The 22567-nt window shown below is 42.0% G+C and overlaps 2 protein-coding genes across 3 annotated transcripts in view; one reads left to right on the forward strand and one right to left on the reverse strand.

Moving 5' to 3' along the window:
* On the reverse strand, nt 1-17802 carry ift81 (intraflagellar transport 81 homolog). 2 transcript variants are annotated; one of them, XM_013914118.1, is made up of 18 exons: nt 16977-17802; nt 16732-16835; nt 15548-15728; nt 15372-15461; nt 13988-14053; nt 13576-13686; nt 12153-12237; nt 11512-11675; nt 11339-11434; nt 10368-10514; nt 5494-5643; nt 4236-4364; nt 2692-2781; nt 1941-2027; nt 1731-1801; nt 1453-1542; nt 1195-1240; nt 1-657 (listed from the first exon to the last, which is right to left on the reverse strand). In XM_013914118.1, exons 1-18 carry the CDS (start codon nt 17118-17120, stop codon nt 475-477), a joined length of 2034 nt encoding a protein of 677 aa, XP_013769572.1. In that variant the 5' UTR covers nt 17121-17802; the 3' UTR covers nt 1-474. The 2 variants fall into 2 exon arrangements, with proteins under 2 accessions (XP_013769572.1, XP_005746148.1); XM_005746091.1 differs by having other exon boundaries at nt 1453-1538; nt 1730-1801.
* A 61-nt stretch (nt 17803-17863) lies between these two features.
* Nucleotides 17864-22567, forward strand: part of si:dkey-91m11.5 (BCR activator of RhoGEF and GTPase) — a 31894-nt gene continuing 27190 nt past the window's right edge. The window contains exon 1 of the mRNA XM_005746093.2: nt 17864-20035. Within this exon, the coding sequence (XP_005746150.1) occupies nt 18697-20035 (1339 nt within the window). The 5' untranslated portion in view covers nt 17864-18696. The remainder of the gene's footprint in view (nt 20036-22567) is intronic.

The following is a 22567-nucleotide window of genomic DNA, read 5'->3' on the forward strand; positions in this document are numbered from 1 at the left end:
AAATATGAACAACCATATTGAAAAAAAGGATCCATTACAGTATTCCACAAGCAGAATATTCTGACTGTTTCAATGCAGTGGGGGCTCCCAGTGAATTCCAAAACTGGAATCTCAACCCATGCTCAAGGTCATGGTTGGCAGTGCCAATAATAGTTGACTGTGGCCACATCCCAAGAGCACCACTTTGTATCCTGTTATCTTTGGACACTCTGATTGAAAGGAGTCTCCTGTGGGCCACAGAAAGTGAAAACCCCTGTGCCGCTGCACGTGTTCTTTAAGTTGGAGATTCAAAAGCATCTTAAACCATGCCACCTCTTTAGGTTAGTGGTCTGGTTCTAAAGTTCCAACTGAAACAACAGCTGGGTATAAAGAGAAGAGATATATGAGGAAAATTAAGCCTGTGACAGAACGATGACAGAAACTCTGTTAAGCTGAACTCAGTGGAATCACAGCCCATCATTCCTAGATGACTCCTCACAGCACCAGCCTGTCCTCCCCTCCCTCCTGGATGATCTGACCGATAGACTCCCGGTTCTTTGCCCTTATAAAGCACTGCCTCTTGCACTCCATCAGCTGCTCTAGGTCACGCCACATCTTCACCTGCTCCATGTTGGCGCTGTGGCTCTCCCTCACCGTCTTCTGTTCCTCTCGCAACTTCTGGAGACCACACGTGAAAAGAGATATTGGTGAAAAATACCCAGCGCAGACTCCGTTTGCTCAAAATTAAATGAACCCCAACATGATCACATTTGTGCCAACCTGGTGCAAACAAAAGTATGTTAAATCTGTCTCATTATGACATTCTACTGTCCTCTGTAGACCTGAGATAAAAACAACTGGCATTTATTCAAAGACAGAATTCAGATTTGATGCCATATATGTTAATATAACCTCAACTCTGCAAACTAGATGCATATTTATGGCATTTCTAGAGAATTCTATAAAGAATTTGCTTGCACTTTTATAGAGTAATACATATAATTTACTGTTTGGTTTTGTGTCCTGATGTGAATGTTCAGGTGTATTCCTTACTATGCATTACGGTACTTTACTTCCAAAGCAAACTCTGTGAAACCACCTTGGCTAACCTGTGTGTCCTCAGATCATGTTCTTGACAGAATAAAGGAATATTTCCAAGTATTGACCCGTCCTAGAATCTGCTGGGTCAGCACTCGCTCAGCACACTTTTCTCACCTTGCCAAGTAACTCCTGTTCGGAAATATTCTTCATGTACACTTCCCTACAGTGAACAAGAGGAAGATTAGTAACATGTGTGCAACAGCCATTTCTCAAGCTGATTTCACCCCATGTATTAAAAATAAAGGTGTGTCATCACAACAGCAAGGAAACAGTGGCAGTAGATTAACTGGCTTTAGTGTAATGAGAGCCTGCTGAAATAAAAAAGGCCATTCATCTCGCAAGCAGCTGGCTGGCCTGGCTCAGCAGGCTCACCTCATGGCTTTCTTCTTCTCTTGCGGATCAGGAGACACGTAGGCCTTCATCTCCTCAGCTGCCCTCTGTATTTGCATCTCAAGGATCTGCCGAGGACAGAGAGGCACAGATCCGAGTTTACAGTTTGTCCCAGTGGGTGCTTGTGGGGGCAGGTGGCTTACAAAATGCTGCAACATTGTATGCACTCATGTTTCTAATTTGGCTTAAAAACAGCGATAACAGTGCACAGTCTGTGGTCCTGCTTTAAGTAACTACTGTATCTTTTCAAAATACTTGCCTGCGACATGGTGTTGATATGATGGTATCGGTTTTCCTTCTGTGCCATCTCATCCCTCAGTGCTTTCACCTCCTGTGATTTAAAGAGAGGATGGGCGTTCTTATATAACCATGCTAAAGATCAAACATGTACTAACACACGGGGGAAAAAAGCACGTAAAATTCACCTAAACTGCTGTGCATATGAAACCCTTGCACTATAATAATTATACCTGCTCCAGTTTTGATCTGTTGCTCTCCAAACCAGCAGCACAGCTTTCATACTGTGCCTTCTTTTCTTCATACTCTTGGCCTAACTCCTATGAAGAATCCGAGCAGGACACACCGGAACAGAAAAGCAAATCCATTACTAGACAGTCAGAACTGAGACAAATGCACTATTATCAACACTCGTGTCCCGCTCACAGCACTGTTTAATGTCAACAAAAGATCCCAGCTGTAGTTTTAGCACTTTAACTTCTTACAGAGTCTATTTATGTCTTCCCGTTGCAGCTCTTCATTAACAGACGTGACCCATTGAGATGTAAGAGCAATTCTGGGCACACATGTAGGAAAATTAAATCCTCTGCTCTAGCTCAGGGATGCAGGATGCTTTCCCATTATACATTGATTTATGGATCATGCAAATTACTCCTAATGGACCTTGTCCATGGTAGCACAATATAAAAGTGAACTTCTACTTGTTCGCAGAAACAGAATTAGGACTCACCGAAGATATTTTGGAGCATGAATTACCCACTCTTTCTGAAAGTTATACTCTGTAATGAAAAATCCGTACCAAATTCTTGCCAGGATCCCTTTTCTGACAGGCTGGGTGTTAAACAGGGATGCTGCTTTGTCATGTGAGCTGAAGGTCCTTGTTTCGGTGTGGTCTTTGGCACATCAAACTATCTTTACAAACACCGTTTGATGTGCCGTGAGGTTTCTTTGAAGTTCTCGTTTAATAATTCAGATGATGCTCACCTGACTCTGCTGTCTCAGTGACCTCAGTTCTTTAATAATTGGTGCTAGCGCAGACTTCTTCTCCACTATCATTGAGTTTAGCTTCTTCACCTTCAAAAAACACAAGATAACGGCACACACTGCATTAACAATAAAAACAAAACACAAAAAAGGAGTCCTACAATAATCACACACACATGTACCTTTGTATGCATTCACAGACTTAAGAGTAAACAGCAGGTAATACGACTGTGACTAATGATGAAGTTAGACAGCATTGTCAACCAGATCAACATTTGGAGAAAGTGCCTTTAGCGTGTGTGTGTAAGTAGGTAAGTATTGATTGAAACATTCCAGATTTCAGTTTTATGGGTTTGAAATGCCATTTTAAAATTTTAGTGTAACAGCGTCCTTTCAGCATGGATCCAGGTATATTTGATATCATCATTAACAAGCAATCTTACAGTCTGCAGAAGTACACACGCTACCGAATTCATAAAAAAGTCACAACTGATGTCCTGGGCTTCCACACAAAAGGATGATGATGGAAGTTATGAACTAGCATTCTTGTTGTAACTTCCCATTACTGATAACAATAAAATCAAACTTTCAGCTTTAATTAAATATCCCGAGCATCAACACAGAGGTTATTATTTGCTAACTTGTGCTGAATTTTCACTTGGCTGTAGTTATTTTAGACTTTCATAAACTCCCTAAAGGCCAAACTCCAGGGAAAGTGCAGATAAATAAATGGTGGCTAAATGAATAGTTCAAATAATGGACTGTGTGTGTGCGCATGCTGGTTCACTGTCCAGCTCAAGACAGGATCATAAATTTCACCTTTTCCCTGCTGTGGGAAAACAAAATGTGGGCGGTAAAAGAAGAAAAAAAAAAAAAGTCTATTACAAATTACAGTGAGCCTGTATCCACAATACAAGGGCCCTAAAACTGAATCAGCTAAATGGGCTTCAATCAATTAAACTGCAACACTGGTGCTTTTCTTTTCAGTGGCATATCATATTCTCCTACACACACAGACACACATGTACACAGACACACATTGTTAAAGTTAAAGTTATGCTTTAACTGACAACACTGGAGACAATTATGTCATTTAAGTTCACTTTATCATCAATGCTAACAGTATTTGTTGGCACATGTGCAATAAGCCTTTTACACCTATGGCAGACACTGCATGCTTATCGGGGTTCTGTCTGTAACTGTGTTGGCTACATCCGAATGAAGATGTGAAGAACATTAAATTGGACATGCTCTGCTTTTCCTTATTTTCTGTCATAAATACAATGTTCCAATAGTGATTGCTCATACGCTCTTAGCAAGATGGCTAAAAGTTCAAATAATGAGGTACAAGTAACCCATGTCAATCAAAAGCTCAGAGTGCAGACTGCTTTAAACACTCAGTTGTTTCTTCTCCTGGCTTTATATGAACTCACTGAGAACAGACTAAATAATCGATAATCAGTATGTATCTATAGTAACTACTAAGCCTACAGTAAGTCAAAAAGCACTTCAGATTTTTAAAAAACCCCAAAAAGTATAGTCACCATTTCAGACATGTCATCCAGAGTGCGGCCCTTCTTCTCATCTAGCTCACTCTTGATGGCAGAAACCCTCTCCAGCTCTTCCTGAGTATCACTGTAGCCAGAGATACCCTTCTCAGCCTCCACGGCTTGCTTTAAAACACAGCACAAATAGTCAGATATTGTTTTTTAATGATTAGGAATATTGTCTTTGATTTCAGACATACCACCTAAATTCCCCAATAATTGGGATTCTGCATAAAATGCAAATTAATACAGAACGCAGCAATCTGAAAATCTCATAAACCCATATTTTATTCACAATACAACCAAGAAAACATACCAGCTGTTTAAACTGAAACATTTCACCATTTCAGGAACCAATCGTGTTACTGTCAACAGGTCAATAAATGATTGGGTATAAAAAGAGCATCGAGGAAATTAAAAAAGGGCAGAAAGGCAGAGGTAAACAGCCTAACAGCGGTAAAAATGGCCATGCTGCAGCATTTTTTGAAACATGTTACTGCAATCAAATTGAAAAAAGGCTAATAGATTTCTTAAAATGTTCTCACGTTAAACATTTGATAGGTTTTAATACTCCATTTTGAATAAAATGTGGGTTTATGAGATTTGCAAGCCACTGCATTCTGTTTTCATTTACAATTTATACATTTCATGGAATTGGGGCTGAATATTGCTCCACGTAAAATTAACATTAACAGGGTGTCTGTCATTTGATCTCTGAAATGCATAAGGAGGTATGATGCTTTAAAAAAAACGTCCATTGCTTTATCAAATCCTTGTGTGGGATGCAGACAGAGAAGGAGCAGCAGATGGAACCGTCAGAAATAGTAGCTCAGCCTGCGTCAGAGAGCCCATCAACAAGTCAGGTGCTGGGACCACACAAAGGTGTGAAGCCCTTTCTAGGAAACTTCTACCACTTCACTGTTAGCAGAGAGTATGTGAATGGGAGGATCAAGTGAAAACAACACATTTGGACTGACAGTATGACGAAGGGGGAGGAGGTGGGGCGGTTATTGTATGAATATGACAGTTCAGAGAGGACAGCAGGAGCAGTTAGGAAGATTTCTCTGGTCCAGGTCCAAATACTAAATATTAAATTATTACTGAAGGGTGTCTTTAATGAGACTTCCCTCACAATAGCATCACAATAGTCTTCACAAAGTAACGTAAAGTTGTGAATCCCAGTCCTTCCTCTGCTTTATTGTAAATAAATGAATGATTCTGCTTCTCTCACATGAAATTCAAAATCAGGAATTACCAGTTTCTGCTGGACAGCATCATGTCTCTGCTTGAGAATCTCCTCTGTGCGCTGCACGACTCCATAATCTGCTTTCAGCTCAGCGATTTCCTGGCGTTTCTTCTTGTATACTGTTCCCTTGCTGCGGAGTTTCGCCACTAATCGTTTCATCTTAGAAGAACAATGAAACAGAATTCGGCATTAGTCACAAATGCGAAGGAACACATTATGGACATGCCTGTAAGTCCTGGATAAACAGACAGACAACCATTCACACTCACATTCACTCGCACATTCACACCTAGTGGCAATTTGGATTATCCAATTAACCTATCCCCACAAGCTGCATGTCTTTGGACGGTGGGAGGAAGACGGTGAGAGAACCCACGCAAACACGGGGAGAACATGCAAACTCCACACAGAAAGACCCCGGCCTGATGGTGGAATTGAACTCAGGACCTTCTTGCTGTGCGGCAACAGTGCTAACCACAGTGTTATCGGCACAAATCCGATATTTTCAAATCTGATCTGGGTCACTTTCGTATGTGGTACTGAATCCGATACATATCCGATGTTTCAGAAAGCGACTGCTGTTTGAACGGTCAAGTCGCATTAAATCCATCTTTTACGTCACTGACAGACGCCAATTATCAGCGCCGGAGAAGATAAGAACACTTTTATTTGTAGTGTGAACGAGAAGACAAAGAAAATCGGATTTGATCAAAAAAATCGGATTTGAGCATTAAGACCTGCAGTGTGAACGTAGCCTTAGTGTTACTCAAAGGTTGCATGAAAATACCCAGCAGCTCTATATTCAATAGGTCCACTATGCCTCCTCTACACATGCCCAAACCTTCCCCACCTTACCTCTCTGACTGTCTCCAAACAACTCAACCTGACTGTACCTCTGTGTTCATTTCTAGTACTTCCCTCGCTTCCATCAAAGATTTTAGTATCAACTCTGGCACTTACAGCTCTGCCTCCTGTCTTTTTTCCAGTGCCACCATCTGCTAACATTAAATCATAGCAGGTGTCAATGCCGTCTTGTAAACCTTCCCTTTCACTCTCACTGCTATCCTAATGTCAAATGTCACCTCTGATACTCATCCCCAGCCGCCCTGCCTGCACTCTCCTTCACCTCTCTTGTGAGCTGCTGCGCCCAGATATTTGAAGTCAACTAACTTTACTACCTCTACTTGCTACTTCACCTTTCCACCTGCCTCCCTCTCGAGTACACGTATCCATTCTGTCTTACTACTACCGACTTTTAGTCCTCTTCTCTCTAGATCATACCTCCAGGAAAGAAGACAAAATTCCTCGTTTTCTTTCCTCACCAATTCATCTGGTAACTCTTCGCTACTTTTGTTGAGCCAGAGTTCAGGCAGGATTTGAGACAAGCTCAAATCCTGCCTGAACTCTGGCTCAACATTCTTCCTTCTTCAGCTTCCACCATTTAATCTTTGCCTCTGGCTTCACTTGCTTCTTCTTCTTAATGTGATCCTACAGACTCAGATTCTCCCTGGACCCCACCTTGCAGTATCCAAACTCTTTCATATTGTACCTTCTGCATAGAATATAGGCCATCTGCATGCACCTACCTCCACTCATTTACATCACCTCTTAAAGTATGTGAACACCACAGCTTTACCATTTGTCTCTCTGCATTTCTATCCTTAATACCATCCATGCCCAACACCACCTCCTCACCTCTGTCCTTCATCTACATGTCCACTGAAGTCTCCTCCAAACACCACTCGCTCCCCTCTCTGCCACTTCCTTTCCCTTTTCTACCTAATATTCAATTTGTTGGACACACACACACACACACACTGACAACATTCATCATCACCCCTTCAATTTCAAGCTTCAAGCTCATCATCCTATCTGATACTCTCTTCACCTCCACAACACTATTCACTTACTCTTCACACAAGCTCACCCCTGCTCATTTCTCTACATATCTACATTATGGGAGAACAGCTTGAGTACATCTCTAATGCTTCTGACCTTGTTTCCCTGTAAGTAGTCTCCTGCACAATATATCCACCTTCCTTTTTTCCCCCCATCATGTCAATCAGCTCTCTCCCTCTACCAATCATAATCCCTACATTTCAGGTCCCTATTCACACCCCCACACTCGTGCCTTTCCTTCCCTTACTACCTCCGAACACGCTTCCCCGGCCAACAGTAGCACAGTTTCCACTGGCACACTGCTGGCCAACAGTACTGGAGGTGGTTGTTGTTGACCTGGGACCCGACCAATCCGATATAGAAGTCTCACTCTTGATGACCTGCGTGTTTGATTTGGCAAAGAATTTACGTCACCTACACTTCCTGATGCAACCCTCCCCATTTATCTAATGTAAATATTGATTATAGGTCCTTCAAAATACCAAGACACATACATTTTGATATTATTGATGGTTCTGTGAAGCACATTAAAACCTGCTGTAACAAAGAAAGTGTAAAGTTGATATGGAAACTGCAATGAAAGAGGCCTAAACACAGTTTATATTTGGAGGCATGGTGTCCGGCACAGCTGTGATACTATGAAAGGCTACAGGAGAAGACAATGGCTTGAGCCAGGGGAGGGAAGGGATTAGAGAACAGCAGCGGCTGCAATGAGGAGGCCTGGAGGCCATGCTATGATCTGAAAGAGTCACCCGATCCTTTGAGATTCACAGCCAGCTATGTGCAGCAAACAGCTTCATCTGACAGAATAACTGCTTTAAGTGGATGCTCACTTACTCCCCACCCCAAATGTCTGCTGGGACACACTGAAACTCCTCCACAATGAAGAGCAGCTATAAATGAACACGGACACAGAAGAACAGCCCCAGAAATCACAGAATGTGCTTCGTGCGGATCAATGCGTGTGTGTTTGTGCGCACATTTATTCTTTGTGTATTTTGGAACGTCAAGGGCAGACGTGACCGCAAGAGGAATTAACACAGCAGAATTATACTGCATAGTGTTCCTGACACTGTATCCCCAAAACAACTGCTGTTAAAATGGACGGTGGCTCATTCAGCAGTACACCCACACACATGCAGACCAGTTAACAAAGCCCTCAACCGTGCAGCGTATGCTCCAAATAACTGCACGTGGGACAAACAGCAGGAAATCAAAATAAATCCACATTATTTCAAGTTTTTTAAAAAAGCGTTAGTCGGATTTGTGACTGAAGTAAGACTAAATTTAACCAGAGTGACGAGGATGCTGGTTAAAATGGTTTCTTGTTACTTTCCAACCAATGACGAACAGATGCCGTCATCCCCCCTCAGAGAGACCCTGCAGTTGGTGGGCGGCATGTGATGACACGTAATGGTCAGAATGGAAAATACCTCTGATAAAGTGATCATCTCCACTGCGGCTGATAGCCCGAAACTACAGGAGGAGTCTGATAAGCCGCGTTTGACAAAACATTTTCCATTCACTTCATTCATGTGTCGTCTCAAGGGCCTCTTTGTTTCTACAAACAGCTCTCCAATTTCAGTTAAAGAGTCTCAAATTGATTGTAATACATTTTCATGACTAATGTAAAATATAATAGTGTGCCTGATACTTCACTGTTTCTAACTATATTTCGTGGTGGAGAGTTTGTGTCTATTTTTTGTGTAACCAAACATGTCCATTTGTCCCATTTGTTTAAAATAATGATGCAATATAATAACGTATTTTACTATTAATGTAGTTAATAGTTACATACAAAGTCACATTTTCCACATCAGCAACTTAATGCATTCCTTTGCCAACACAGTTCATGCAGCTTGTTCTGTGGTTCAAAAGGCTGCCATATAAAATGTGTTCCCTCAGCTGAGAATCTGCATCACTCTAACAGTACGCTCCCAGGAAAAGAATTTGCAAAAGTGCCGCGTTTCCATTTTACATTAAATGGAAACTCTGCTGTGAGGTCTGTTGTGTTTTCATCCTCTTTACCACTAACATAATGTCAATGCAGAGCTGTTCTGGCTTTGGTGCCTTTTGGGGAACAGCCTGGATTTCAACAGGTTTTGGGGCTCATTACTACATGCTTTTACTGGTTGTACTAACAATTTTGGGATGAAAATCACAGTGTACAAAATCTTTTTTTGTTTTTGTTTTTAGGGATCATGGATCCAACTTTGGGCCCAGCAATATTGCTGCGCTGTGCTGGTGTCAGCTTTAGGAAACCATGGAAACTGATTCTAGAAAATTGAGCTCTGATGGTCCCAGCGCAGCTCCCATTCATTAGCATCTCTCTGCTCTTTCAGAGCAGTCACTGTCAGCTCTGTAACTTTAAATTTAGTCTAGTGGCCCGCTGAGAAGTGATTGCTCAAGTCTTTTTTGATTCAAGCGCCAGATTTTGTTTAAGTTTATTCTATGTTAAGTTCACTTCAACTGATCGGCATGAGTAAACCATACCACGTGTCTGAAAGGACAAGGAGTACATCTTGTCATGGGATATAAATAGAGAGCAAAGTCTCTATACCCAAAGACTGCTCAAGGTTTTTTTGTCCAGCTGACTTGAATTAGGAGACTGATTACACTAAAGATTAAGAAAAAGGCCAACTTTCAGGAAGTTTGTCCAGTACAATCCTTGTTCTGGACATTCTCTCTTTTGTGTTCTATTTATGACTGTGCATGGGAATGTGGGGGAGAGCAGGGAAAAGGGATAAGTAACATTAGACAGTGAGCCTGTCTGTGTTTGGATAAGAACAAAAATAGCCTCTTGTGTTTTCTGTGGATTGCAAATCTTCTAGCACTTTCTTTGATAAAGCTGGAGATGATAGCGGTGTCCTGTTTCTAAAAACTCCTTTTTTGTGGAGCCCCAAAAAAACAAAAAACAAACACGCACACACACACACAAAAATCCCCAGCAAATATTGCAGTGAGTGTGTGAACCGGCAGTGTACCTCATCACCACGAATGACCTCTTCCCCATCTGAGCCTTGTGTCTGGTTTGTCCTCTGCCTCAGCTCCCTCTCTGCCGCAGCCAGCTCCTCCCTTGCTTCCTGAAGCTCCTCTGCCTTTGACTCCTTCCTTCGAGCGATGATGGAGGCCTACAAGGGTCAGGTTATAGACGTATACAAACACGATAAATCCATGGAAAATATGAAAAAATGAAAGAGCTGAAAAAAACCCAAACATTTTTCCTATGACACACACTGAGAACAGAATAAAGATCACTAGTGTTCAGTCGTTGACCTTTCAAATGAAAAATATCTTAACCTATTTAGGAACAGATGGACAAAGGGATGAATGATTGTACAATATACATCTTTAGAGTGAAAAACCTTAAGAATTTGAGTTTTCTGAAATAAACACAGGGTCACAGTAAGATGTTTTGCATTCAGGCCTATCCTTTGGTCTATTTGCATGTTCTACGCACACTTATGCAAGCTCCATTTGCTCAGCAATCAATCTTTCCTCCAACTCTGTTATGAATATAATTCTGTAGTCCCTTTTGTGGATTCTGAAAGGTCTCTGTTCCATAAACATCCAAAATTTCCAGTTTGTATGGTGTGTGTACTATACTGGTGCAGACATGCCCCTTTTATCATACCACAAATTGCACATCCTGGATTCCTCTCCTCGTGTCTCTTACCATAGATGTGAGCAGAAGAAGCAATTAACAAAATGAGACATTGTTCCCTAAGAGCCTCATTTTAAAGTAATTAAATATGATGTTTGGCACAACTGTATCAAAATTTGTTTGCTTATTGCTCGGCTACAACTTTATATTATGATCTCAGAAGTAACAGTGTTCTTAACATGAATTACATTAAGGTTCCTTTTAACCTGTGGGAAAAAAATGTAGCTGATTAAAGAGTCAAAACTAGACAGAACAATGAAAGATGACTGAAAGAATGAACACAGTCAGCACCTGTTGTCTGTAAAGGGAGAGTTTGTCATCCATGGGGTCATATCTCATCATCCTCTTCTCAATCAGCTGGTTTATCTGAGAATCTGCTTCTTTAATCTGTGAAAGAGGAAATTAAAGGACATTTAGAATCTTGAAGGTACACAAGCATAATACCAAACCCTGGTCCTCCAGACCTTGTCCTCCAGCTCCTGGAGATCAGCCTGGCCCATCGCAGGCTCTGATGCCACCTTCTGCAGGAACTGCACGGTACGCCTCATGCCCTCCAGCTCCTTGGGAAGCTTCTCAGAGACCATGTAGGAGTTGATCTTGATCTCCTCTTCGAGTCGCTTCATTAAGCCTGAAAGAGACCAATCTTTTCTTTAAGCTATTTTAAACCTCTTTCAGGCATTCAGTGCCTAATATCAAAAATATATGGTAAAAAAACTATTCTGCCAAAATGTTATTGTAGAAAGACAAGCGCTTATTAAATGTATACTAAACATCAGCAGCCCCATTTAGTGTTCCTAAAAAATTTGTAGCGCGTCTGATTATTGACTTTAATTGTGCAGGTCCATCTCTGTCTGCACTGCAGTCGTTTTAGAAACTGCAAATGTGTAAATCTCTCATTTGGCTAAAGATGCCAACAGCAGATGAGAACAAAAGGCGACAATTTCACCATCAGATAAGCTCTATTAGAGCACTTCAAAGATCAGCATAATCAGAGGGTCTCAGCAGATGAAAGCCCGTTAGCAGAGAGACACCCGCATCACACTCTGTTGTGACCTTGAATCCACCCATCCAGCTGTATACATGGAGCAGGGACATGGCTACTCACTCTCTGGATTAGCATCTGCTGCAGCTTGTCGCAAATCCTTCAACTGCTGCTCTGATCTCAGCAGCCTCTGCTCAGCCTGAAACAGCTGAACACACAAAAACAGTCACAGATACAGGCACTGTCAGGAAATCAGAGCACTATTTTCATATGAAATCATCTTCCTGTTTTCTGCATTGATGTGCCAGTTTTCAGTCTATAAAATATCTAGAAACAATGAAAGTGAAAATAAAAAGAAGACTTTAACATGTGTTAGTCAGCCTGAGGCAGCAGTCGTGGATGTGTTTGATACCAATGAGACTGTGCGCCAACTGTTTGCAATGCTGTATCGTATCTTTTTGCTGTTGTACACTTCTTATGTTAAATGCTAAAATCTGACAAATGCAAAAATAGAAAACTCACTCAGCAAAGTAAGTCCTTCTAGAATCTAGTTTTGCCACCTGGCAGTCACACTGCAAATCCTCTGAGCACCAATTTGGCCAGTTATTTTACAGCATTAAACTACAGACATTAGACTCATTTTATATCATTTGTTGCATACAGCTCACTGTGTGACCAGTGAAACTCCTCTTTTTTGTCAGTGTACAGAAGACAGAAATCTGTCACCTCAACTACCGTAAAAAAAAAGGGCTTAAATTGTAGAAATAATTGTATAAAATTACAGTAAAATTTCTGGTAGCTCATTGCCCAGAATATCCTGCATTTATAATTACTTGTTAATTCACAGGAAATATCCTTGTTCTGTTTTGTCATTGCCGTTTCTCTATTAGTTAATGACATTGGTGTATTATGAATGGTCATGGGTGAGGGCTACATCAGCAGGAAAAGCTGTAAAACTTACAAACAAGCACAAAATTTATGCCCTCCTTTACAGTGTTCAAAGCCAGCCAGTGGGCCAGACTGGACTCTTTGGTGGGCTGATTCTGTGTGACAACGCTCACTAAACACTAACAAAAATAGTCACAGACAGATAATTATTATAGAATCAACAGCCAAAAGTGATAAAAAGGTGCTTACAAAGGTTGCCCAAAATGGCCCAAGATAAGGTTTCTAAAAGCTTTTTCCCAAGAAATTATATTTCTACAATCATTGTTGTTCTTACAGAATTCCTACACAGATTTCAGTTCAGTTTCTTTCTTGTGATATATCAGCCAAAACTAAACTGAAATGAAAACAAAAAACTAAAACAAACAATAAAAACTCTGTGAGCAGAAAACTCCACATTAAATCCAAACCCAGATTGTGCCAGACACAGTTTTGTTTTTTTAAACTCCATCGAGCAAGAAAGGAGAAGCAAAAGACAGTGAGAAAAGGCAGTGTGCATAACGGCCCACAAACTTGTTTAACTTGATTGTCATGACTTGCTAAAATATACTGTGATGAACAAAAGCGCTGATAAATGACACAAGTAATCCCAAGTATTTACCTGATTCTTTTGCTCTTGCTTCTGTTGAGTCAGCGCCTCCTCCCTCTCCTTCTCCACCCGCAGCTGCCTGGCCTGCTCCAGCATCCGCTGATGGTTAGACACCGACTCCACCTAGTGGAAAGAAAACACCATTCAGTGCTGCGGCAGTCATCGGAGGGTCAGCAAAAATAACTGCGACCCTCTGACAGAGTCAGGTTTCACCTTTTAACAGGGCCTGTAAGTAAGACCTAGAAATTCAGCACCTCATTACTTCTAGCCTTGTTAAGCAGCCTTGCAGCCTGTCACATCCCTGTCAGGTTTATTAGAGGAGCTGATAATATATGTTTGAGGTCATGTTTTCATTCCACAGTCAATTCTAAAGCCTTCCAAGCATTGCAGGAGTGCCGCAGCCTCCCAGAGCAGTCTGCCTTACCCTCTTCTTCAGCCTCTCCACACGTTTGATGAGCTGGTCTTTCTCTTCCTCCATGGCACTAATGTCCTGTTATTGCAGAAAAGATGAATTAATGTCATGAATGTCAGTTAAGCTTATGAAAAAGTTCTACTGTCATTTATTACACAACAAATATAAATTGAAATCATATGTGAGTTTCATACTGACGAAAGATTATAATCAGTAACTTCTAACAAGCAGTGTAGTAGTAGTAGTAAAGAGTAGTAAAAAGTAGTAAAGAGTAAAGCGCGACTACAGTGTGAAAAAGTGTTTGCACCCTTCCTGATTTTCTAGTGTTTTGCATAATTATCACACTTACATGTTTCAGGTCAAACACATTTTAACATTAGACAAAAATAACCAGAATAAATAGAAAATGCAGTTTTTAAAGGATGATTTCATTGATTAAGGGAGAAAAGTTTTTCAGACCTACCTGGTCCTGTGTGGAAAACTAATTACCGCTCATGTTAAATCAAGAATTAACTCTGATAAACGACATTTTTGGAAAACAGAACCGGTCTGATGGCTGGAGCAGGCACAAATATCTTAAAAAACAACACATCATGCCACGATCTAAAGAAACAACCTAACCCTAACCCCAAAAAGAAAAAAGGCTGATGTCACATATAAAAATAATAATAATTAAAAAAAAAAAAAAAAAGGTACATCATGCCAACAGTAAAACCTGGAGGTGGTATTGTGATGGTTTGGGATGTTTTGCTGCCTCAGAACCTGGAAGTCTCGCAGTAGTAAATGGAAGCATTAATTCTGCCATCTACCAAAGCATCACAAACGAGAATGACGGCCATTTGTTCGTGACCTCAAGCTGAAGTGCCCTTGGATTTGCAGGAGGACAATAATCCAAATCACACCAGCAAGTCCACTTCTGAATGGCTTAAGAAAAAATAATAATAACTTTGAAGCGGCTTAGTCAAAGACCTGACCTGAACCCAATTGAGATGCCTTGAAAAGGAAGTTCATGGTCAAAAACCCTCCAGTTTCCCTGTGTTACAACAATTCTGCAAACATGAGTGGGCCAAAATTCCTCCACAGCGCTGCAGACTCACTGCCAGTTGTCGCAAACACTTGATTGCAGTTGTTGCCGCCAAGGGTGGCCAAACCAGTTATTAGGCTTAGGGGGAATAGCTTTTTCACACAGGGCCATCCAGGTTTGGATTTTTTTCCCCCTTAATAATAAACACCTTCATTTAGAAACTGCATTTTGCATTTACGTGTGTTATCTTTGTCTAATACTTAAATTTGTTTGATGATCTGAAATATTTAAGTGTGACAAATATACAAAAAATTAAAAAAAAAAAAAATCAGGAAGGTAGCAAACACTTTTTCACACCACTGTATTTGTTACCCTTCTTATTTCTGCTGTGGAGAAGCCTGAAGTCCTCAGCTGCTCACACTCCTTATGATAAGTCTTAAATCCTTCCACCAGCTCTTCATACTGTCAACACACATTATTTACCTTTGTATTAAAATAGCAGTTCCAGTAATCCAGGAGGTGTATGTATCTTTAATATGCTGACAAACCTGGTGATAAGTGTCATTGATGATATCATCCTGCAGAAAATCTGCAGGCACCTCGAGCTTAACAAGAAAACGAGCCAAGTAAGTCCTCTTCTTCAGCTCAGGGACTCTCTGCAGCAGCCAGTGGAGGATTGGGTGAATCACAGGTTTGCTGCCAGTCACCAGACCCTGTCTGAAGCTGCTTCTGCAGGGAGGGATGAAGGAGGAGAGCTGATTCAAACTGCAGAAGGTGAATGGTAAAACATGGAAGATCCACTGCTGCGTTTCACTGGTAGTGAGGTGATTACAAGATTTAAGGTACTTTATTTATGTGAATTCACTGTAAACAGTGAAAACTAAGGAAAAGGTTAAAAAAATGAGAGCTCTATGAATGATGTGCATGTTGAGTTTAATTTTATCAATTAATTTAATTTGATTTATACAGTGCTAGTTCACAGCAACCATCATTTTATGGTGTTTTGTACCATAAGCTAACAACCCTACAATATTAAAGAGAAAAACAGAACAGCCCCATAGTCCTCTGTGAGCAAGCACTTAGTGACAGCAAGAAGAAAGAACTCCCTTTTAACAGGAAAGGATCTCTGGCAGAACCAGGCTAAGTGAGGTCAGCAATGTGCCAGAACTGGCTGAAGGGTGAGTGGAAACAAAATAAAGAGTATAGAGAAACAAGGGCAAAATACGAACAATTGGTCTTTTATACTTTAAGATTTTTCACAGGACCCATTTATCAAAAGCCAAAACATCCTGTGTTTACACAGTTTTGAATCATCATTGTGGGCCATATGCCCAGTACAAATGGGCATGTCCCATATGTACAATACCAACAAAACGTTCCACCAGGGGTGGGGACCCTTCCTGAAATTATTTGCAAGAGACACTTGAAGAGTGGAAAGAGATGAAAGAGATGCTCAGTGCACCATGATGGTTCAGGATCACCTGATCCAGCCGTGACTATACAAGCTTTAACAATAAATAAAATTTGAAGCCTAATCTACAAAGTCAAGAAGGTGCCCGTCTCCCAGAATTACCCTGAAACTATTTTATGTTATAGATGTTGAATTAAAAAAACAAACTAACAAAACACTTTGAGTGAAACAAGAAATAGCGTACAACGACAATTTGTCAACATTATAAACATCAGAATTAGATAAGGGGAAATTTAGCTGAAAGTGCCTGCAGATACTTACACATCAGAGAGGTTACCAGGAGGTTTGTATTTCAGCATCCCCAACAGAGCACATATTCTCTTCACAGTCTGTTCAGGCATTTCTTCACGGATGTCTATGGCTTGCTATAATAATAAACATCAGTGAGAGTCTCACGTTATTTCTATGAACACCACACATAATCACTCGGTGTTAACCCTGAAACAAGTGTAATGAACTTTAGCGTCTAGTGTTGGTAAAGATTTCTGATAAAAGTATCGGTTCACCTTTGGGTCGATTTCAGCCAGAACATCGTTCAAAATCTGCAACAGCTGCATCGGTTCAAGTGAGTCAAACGTGATGAGATTGAAGTTCTTCTTGAATGGTTCCCTGTTCAGCTGTTCGACGATGAATTTCAACTGTTCGCTCATCTTGGAAAAGTGTGATTTGATGCACTTAGTGGCTCTTCTTTGCTTGATTAGCCAGCTAACGCTAACGTAACTACGCTTTCTGTCGTCGACTAAGATAGCTTAGCTCGCAAACCCGTAAAATAATTATTTAAAATATTGCTGGTTGCGCTAGGAAGTCACTATTCAGAAATTATAACAACAATTGCAAAATCGTCTTACACAAGTTTTAAGCAGCTAGTTAATTAGCAGAAGGAAAGGCAACGGTTACTGTGGAAACCATAAAGACGGCGTCACTGATTGGTTGCTAACCGGAAGTCGCTCTTACGGTCCGTTCAAGAGTTGTGTTCAGCTAATCCAAAATATAGTTTTGGTTCAACGGACAAAACAGTGGCGGTATAAAAGTATTCTACAATCACTGGTCAGAGGAGTAAATGAAGAAAACCTCAGTCTAGTGTCATTCACGATCGAAATATATGAGCGCAATGCCATATATAAACCCTTTGCCTGAGGTGAACATATCAAATAAGTTCAATTCTCCAAGCTAAAGTGAATAAAAACACAATTTTCTAGAATATGTAGTGAGCATCGAGTTTAAAATTTAATTCCCGTGAGAATAGAAAGTGTGGTACGGACAGAATAACCGTAACTGCAACACAATGTTTAGGCAGTCCTAAAATTTGAATAATCTGTCCGGTGTGTACTTGAACGCACCAACTCAAACATTTTTGCACCGCCAGGAGGCGACATTTTCACATGTTAACTGTATTTCAGTTCTCTACACGCTGAACTTTGGTCGGATTAGCCCTAGTTTTCAGAACGTAACTGAAAGGACAAGTGTGCGGTGTTGCAAAATATCACGCCAGGAGCTGGGTGGGAAAGAAGGAAAGATTAGTGTGTTTCTCAAAAAGAGGTCAGGCTGTATTTGCGCTTACAACAAAGTTTTGTGAACCTCGTTTTTTCTTCATCTATCTGAGATTCTGCACACACAACATCACAAAATCCTCACCATGTGGGACAGGCAGGGTTTCTTACTTTGAAAGTGTCAGTTTGTCTCCTTTTATAAGACCACATATATCGCAATAGCTGTGCTGTCATGCTAGTTTTCATTTCCTGGTGGATTCCTATTTTTCAGCTGTAACCGTCTGTACCTGGAGACAGTTTGGGGTTAAGAAGAAGCAGTTCAGAAAACCAGCAGTGTTCATTTTGATGTGTTTGCGGTTTAAATCACATCTCTGACTTAGCCCCGCCTCTCTCAGCTGCGACTGACAGAGGCAAAACACCAGAGAGCTGCAGGACTCAGTCTGACACCAAGCACAGAGGAAGGCAGACGATCTCCAGAGAACAGCGCAAGAAGGAGATCAAGTTGGAGAAAAGGATAACCTCGCATTTTGTTGGACTTTGTTAAACGGAGTAAAGCGGATTTGATTCTTATGATTGTGAGTAAAGACTGTAAAGTATGTTTTATTTCCCTTTTAAGTGGATTACTCTGAGAAACACCTTGAACTCGTAGCACGATGGAAGCTGTTGGAAAGAGTCAAGTTGAGCTTTGGAAATGCTTCTGCTGGTAGCTTATTGAACAGTTTGTGTCAGAGTAATAATGGTTGAGCCAGCTGGGTTTGTGGAAGCATGGAGAGCGCAGTTCCCTGAGTCTGATCCCCCTAGCATGGAGCTCAACTCACTGGGGAACATTGAGCAGGAGTTGGACAAATGCAAGTCATCCATCAAACACCTGGAGAAGGAAGTAAACAAGGAGCGCTTTCGCATGATCTACCTGCAGACTCTGCTCGCAAAGGAGAGGAAGTCTTACGATGGGAAGAGATGGGGGTTTAAAAGGATGGCAGAGACAAATGATGAAGACAGCCAGAGGTCCAGCATAGATGAGGCAGGAGCAGAGGAGCAGCAGCACAAGTACAGGGGGCCTGGTAAGACAGTCAAGTGCAAACCTCATGCAGACATTGAGATGGATTGTGCCCCTGACAGCAAACAGAAGGGTGGGGTGTCACCTGTCCGCCAAGACTCTGAGCTTCCTGATTTCCCAGTGGGTCCGGGCTCGGTGGCAGCTCTTAGATCCAACTTTGAGCGCATCAGGAGGGCAAACTCCCACACAGCGGGAGATTGCAAGGGGCTGTCAGTGACAGGAGGCCAAGAGAAACCCTTCTACGCAAACATGGAGTATCATCAAGAGCGAGGGCTGGTCAGAGTCAACGACAGGGAGGTTTCAGACAAGATCAGCAACCTGGGCTGTCAAGCCATGCAGATGGAGCGAAAGAGGTCCCTGCATTCACTCCCAGGGAACCTGTCAGCCGCCACGGGGGATATCAGCAAGGCCGTTCAGAGAGGCAGATCCACCGAGGGGAACTGCAGCTACAACGGGTCATATGAAGACTCCGAGGTCAGCCCACACCCCCTAAAAGAAGGCGAGGGGCGCTACTCTATGGGGAAATCTGAGCAGCAGCCGGTGGAGTGCCACGCTTACACCAGCGTGTACGTTGGGGGGATGATGGGTGATGGGGATATGCGAGTCATCCACATCAGGGACCACGGCACAGATGAGGACACGCACCTCACCTGGCCGAGGCGCTCCTACTCTCCAGGGAGCTTCGACGACGTGGGAGGAGGCTACACGCCGGACTGCAGCTCCAACGAGAACCTGACCTCCAGCGAAGAGGACTTCTCCTCAAGCCAGTCCAGCCAGGTGTCTCCCAGCCCCACCACCTATCAGATGTACAGGGAGAAAAGCCGTTCACCCTCCCAGCAGTCCTTCGACAGCAGCAGCCCGCCCACACCTCTGTCTCAGATTCGCCTGAAGCAGCAGGGAATGATTTCTGACACCTGCATCACTGGACTCCGCAAGGCGAGCCACATCTGGCCCAGTGATGGAGACTCCACCACGTCCAGCAGGACCTCTCATGACAACAGCATTCAAGGAGATCTAGGTAGGTCTCTAATACACAAATGTGGATGTGATCTGACACTTAAAATGAGTCTGGTGCATGAAGATGATACACATCCAAAGCCCGCTCTAATCCCTCTCTGAAACATGTCTGTCTGCCCTTGGTGGCCCAGATCCCGAATTAGTCAGTGATGTGTAAAATGCACCTGTAATCACTCAAATAAAGTCTCAACATTCTGTGCCTGATACACTAAATCCGTCCTAAAACGTTTCCATAACCCAGAGGACTTTTCAACAGCCTTACTTATCTTTTGCGATAAAAGTTGCCTTAAAAAAGGAGGCTAGGTTTAATGAAGATTCATCTTCTTTTGTTAGGAGAGCTTTATTTCCTCCTCCTCACAAGCCTCATCCGTACTGGTTGGCTCTGTTAGGCTCGATCATCAGCTGCCATCAGGCTGTTTGTGAGCAAACTGTGGCCCTAGTGTGCATATCCCGAACAGCAGAACCTTTGCACTTCTTTGAGCAGGGCTTTCTTTACCCTTTTGTAAGCAGGCTTGCCCTCTCCTTTTCACCCCTCTCTGCTCTTTGCCCCACTGAGTGCTGCAGTACTCTCGCAGAGATGCTCTGGCTGAGACAGCATCTGCCCCCCGGGGCTTCCCGGTCGCTCAGCCCTATCCACCCTGAGTGTTTTTGTGTCAGCGCGCATCAACGTTGTTGTCCTTAGTGTGGTGTAATTAACTTAAAGGGGTTTGTCTAGCGTGATAAATTTAGGGCGGTTCTTTGTTACGGGTGGTGGGTTGGAAAAAAGCCCTGACAACTCGCTCAACGAGGAGGATCGAGGGGGCTTTAAGTGTGTCATGTGGCTTCCACTCAAAACACCCGCCATCGGTGTTTCCTGTTGTTATGCTCCAGCATAATAGGAGAATCACTCACTGAGCAGCAGTATTGACATGTTAACAATATAACATTGTTAGGAGGGATAAGGAGAGTGGTTGGGGTAACTTGGTAATACCAAGGACAGAAGGGCAGGCAGGAGCATTTGTCATAATAAAAGATACACAAGGACACACATCATCGCTGGTTGAGGCCAGATCCTCACCCAAGACGGATTGGGAAGCAGAGTGCTTGTTGGAAGATTGGAGCTAGAAAACTGTGTGTCTCTACCCCCCCAAAAAAGAAGCATTATCCACTCAGGGTCAGATTAAGCAGATGAGCAGAGTAGTGTGTTTTTGTTACATAAGGTGATTCGGTCTAAAGCTCTTTGACAAAAAGCATGTGACAAGTGAGCAGATCGCCTGTGATATAATCAGCATGAAGTGAGAGCCAGCACGCTGCTCGGATGACTGAAATGCATAAATCCATTCGATCTGGGTCTGCATCATTCCACCGTTGTGCCATGTGTCGCTGAGTCCTGTAAGCATATTGTCAGGATGGCTGCCTCTGGTCATTTTTTAAACTCATCCTGCTACATTTATGTATAAAATTGCAAATCAATACTCATTAAAGCTGCAATAAAGCAACTTAGTATCGCATGATCAACAAGAACAAAAAATAAGTGATGCAGTAGAAACTGATGCAGTAGCGACTGAGGTAGCCTCCAATACCCATAATGCACCTGTAATCATTTTCTTGTTATATCCTTTTTGTCAGATAAAAATGCCCTTGTCATTCAGGGGCTGTGACTGTAGCAGTGTAGGCAGGGGCAAAGTGCATCTTCTCTGCACATCTCACACAATCAGTGTGCCTGCTAGGCCACAGTCACAAAGGGCTAGGGACTGGTTGGTGACTGCCTGGCAACCACTGGTTGCTAGGGAAACATTAGTATTCCCAGACTGGTTGCGAGTTGGTGCTGGAAGTTGCTGTGAAGTCAACTGCTGAGCCCCAGTCAAGCAAACTGCAACGAGCAAATAGCTCCTGTGGATAAAGTGTAAGAGTTGTTGGAGCGTCCAAAAGAAGTTGAGATCAAGCGGCAGCTTTCAGGGCTAAGAAGTGAAGCCAATGAAGACATTTATTAGCAAAATGCTAACTTGTTATAGGTTTCCCTATAAGAAAAAATAAATAGCATAAATGTTTTATTTTAATTTGGAAATATCATTGGTATTTTATTTTTGAAATAAAATTTTATATTTTTTTTGTCAAGAAGCAGTTAAGCTCCATTTAGCCCTGTACCTCTGTAGATAACCCTAGCTAACCAAGCTAGCTAGCCTACACTGCTAATTTGGCATTCCACTTTATCATCCAAATATGAAAAATTAAACAAGATGTGATGACCAAAATACTATATCTGAAGCTTTAAAACAGTAGTCCACAAACGAGTGACGGCAAAGTGGCTGCTCCCATCTTTTCTTTACAGTCTGTGTTCAAGGCTCACTACTAGTTTTTCCAGGTACCTCCAAATGTTGCTCCTTTCCCTACTGTGTAGGTGTCACACGGAGTCAGCACACAGCTCTTGTCACAGGCCTAAACAGCAATGTTATTGTGGTTAATTAAAAAAACTCAAACTAGGTGTAAGAAATCTCTGAAACTAAACTGAACTGAAAGCAAAAACCTAATTAAATAAAAACTAATTAGCAGT

This window comes from Pundamilia nyererei, unplaced genomic scaffold (genome assembly GCF_000239375.1).
Source record: "Pundamilia nyererei isolate P.nyererei 1_Seehausen unplaced genomic scaffold, PunNye1.0 scaffold00172, whole genome shotgun sequence".
Classification (NCBI taxonomy): domain Eukaryota; kingdom Metazoa; phylum Chordata; class Actinopteri; order Cichliformes; family Cichlidae; genus Pundamilia; species Pundamilia nyererei.

What these genes read in the sequence shown, in the direction of transcription:
- ift81 (XM_013914118.1), bottom strand. Translation starts at nt 17,120, where the DNA reads ATGAGCGAACAGTTGAAATTCATCGTCGAACAGCTGAACAGGGAACCA. An exon ending in TGGCTGAAATCGACCCAAAG is followed by an intron (nt 16,836 to 16,976) that starts GTGAACCGATAC and finishes TTATTATTATAG; the next exon opens with CAAGCCATAGACATCCGTGA. An exon ending in ACAGATCAAAACTGGAGCAG is followed by an intron (nt 1,802 to 1,940) that starts GTATAATTATTA and finishes TTTAAATCACAG; the next exon opens with GAGGTGAAAGCACTGAGGGA.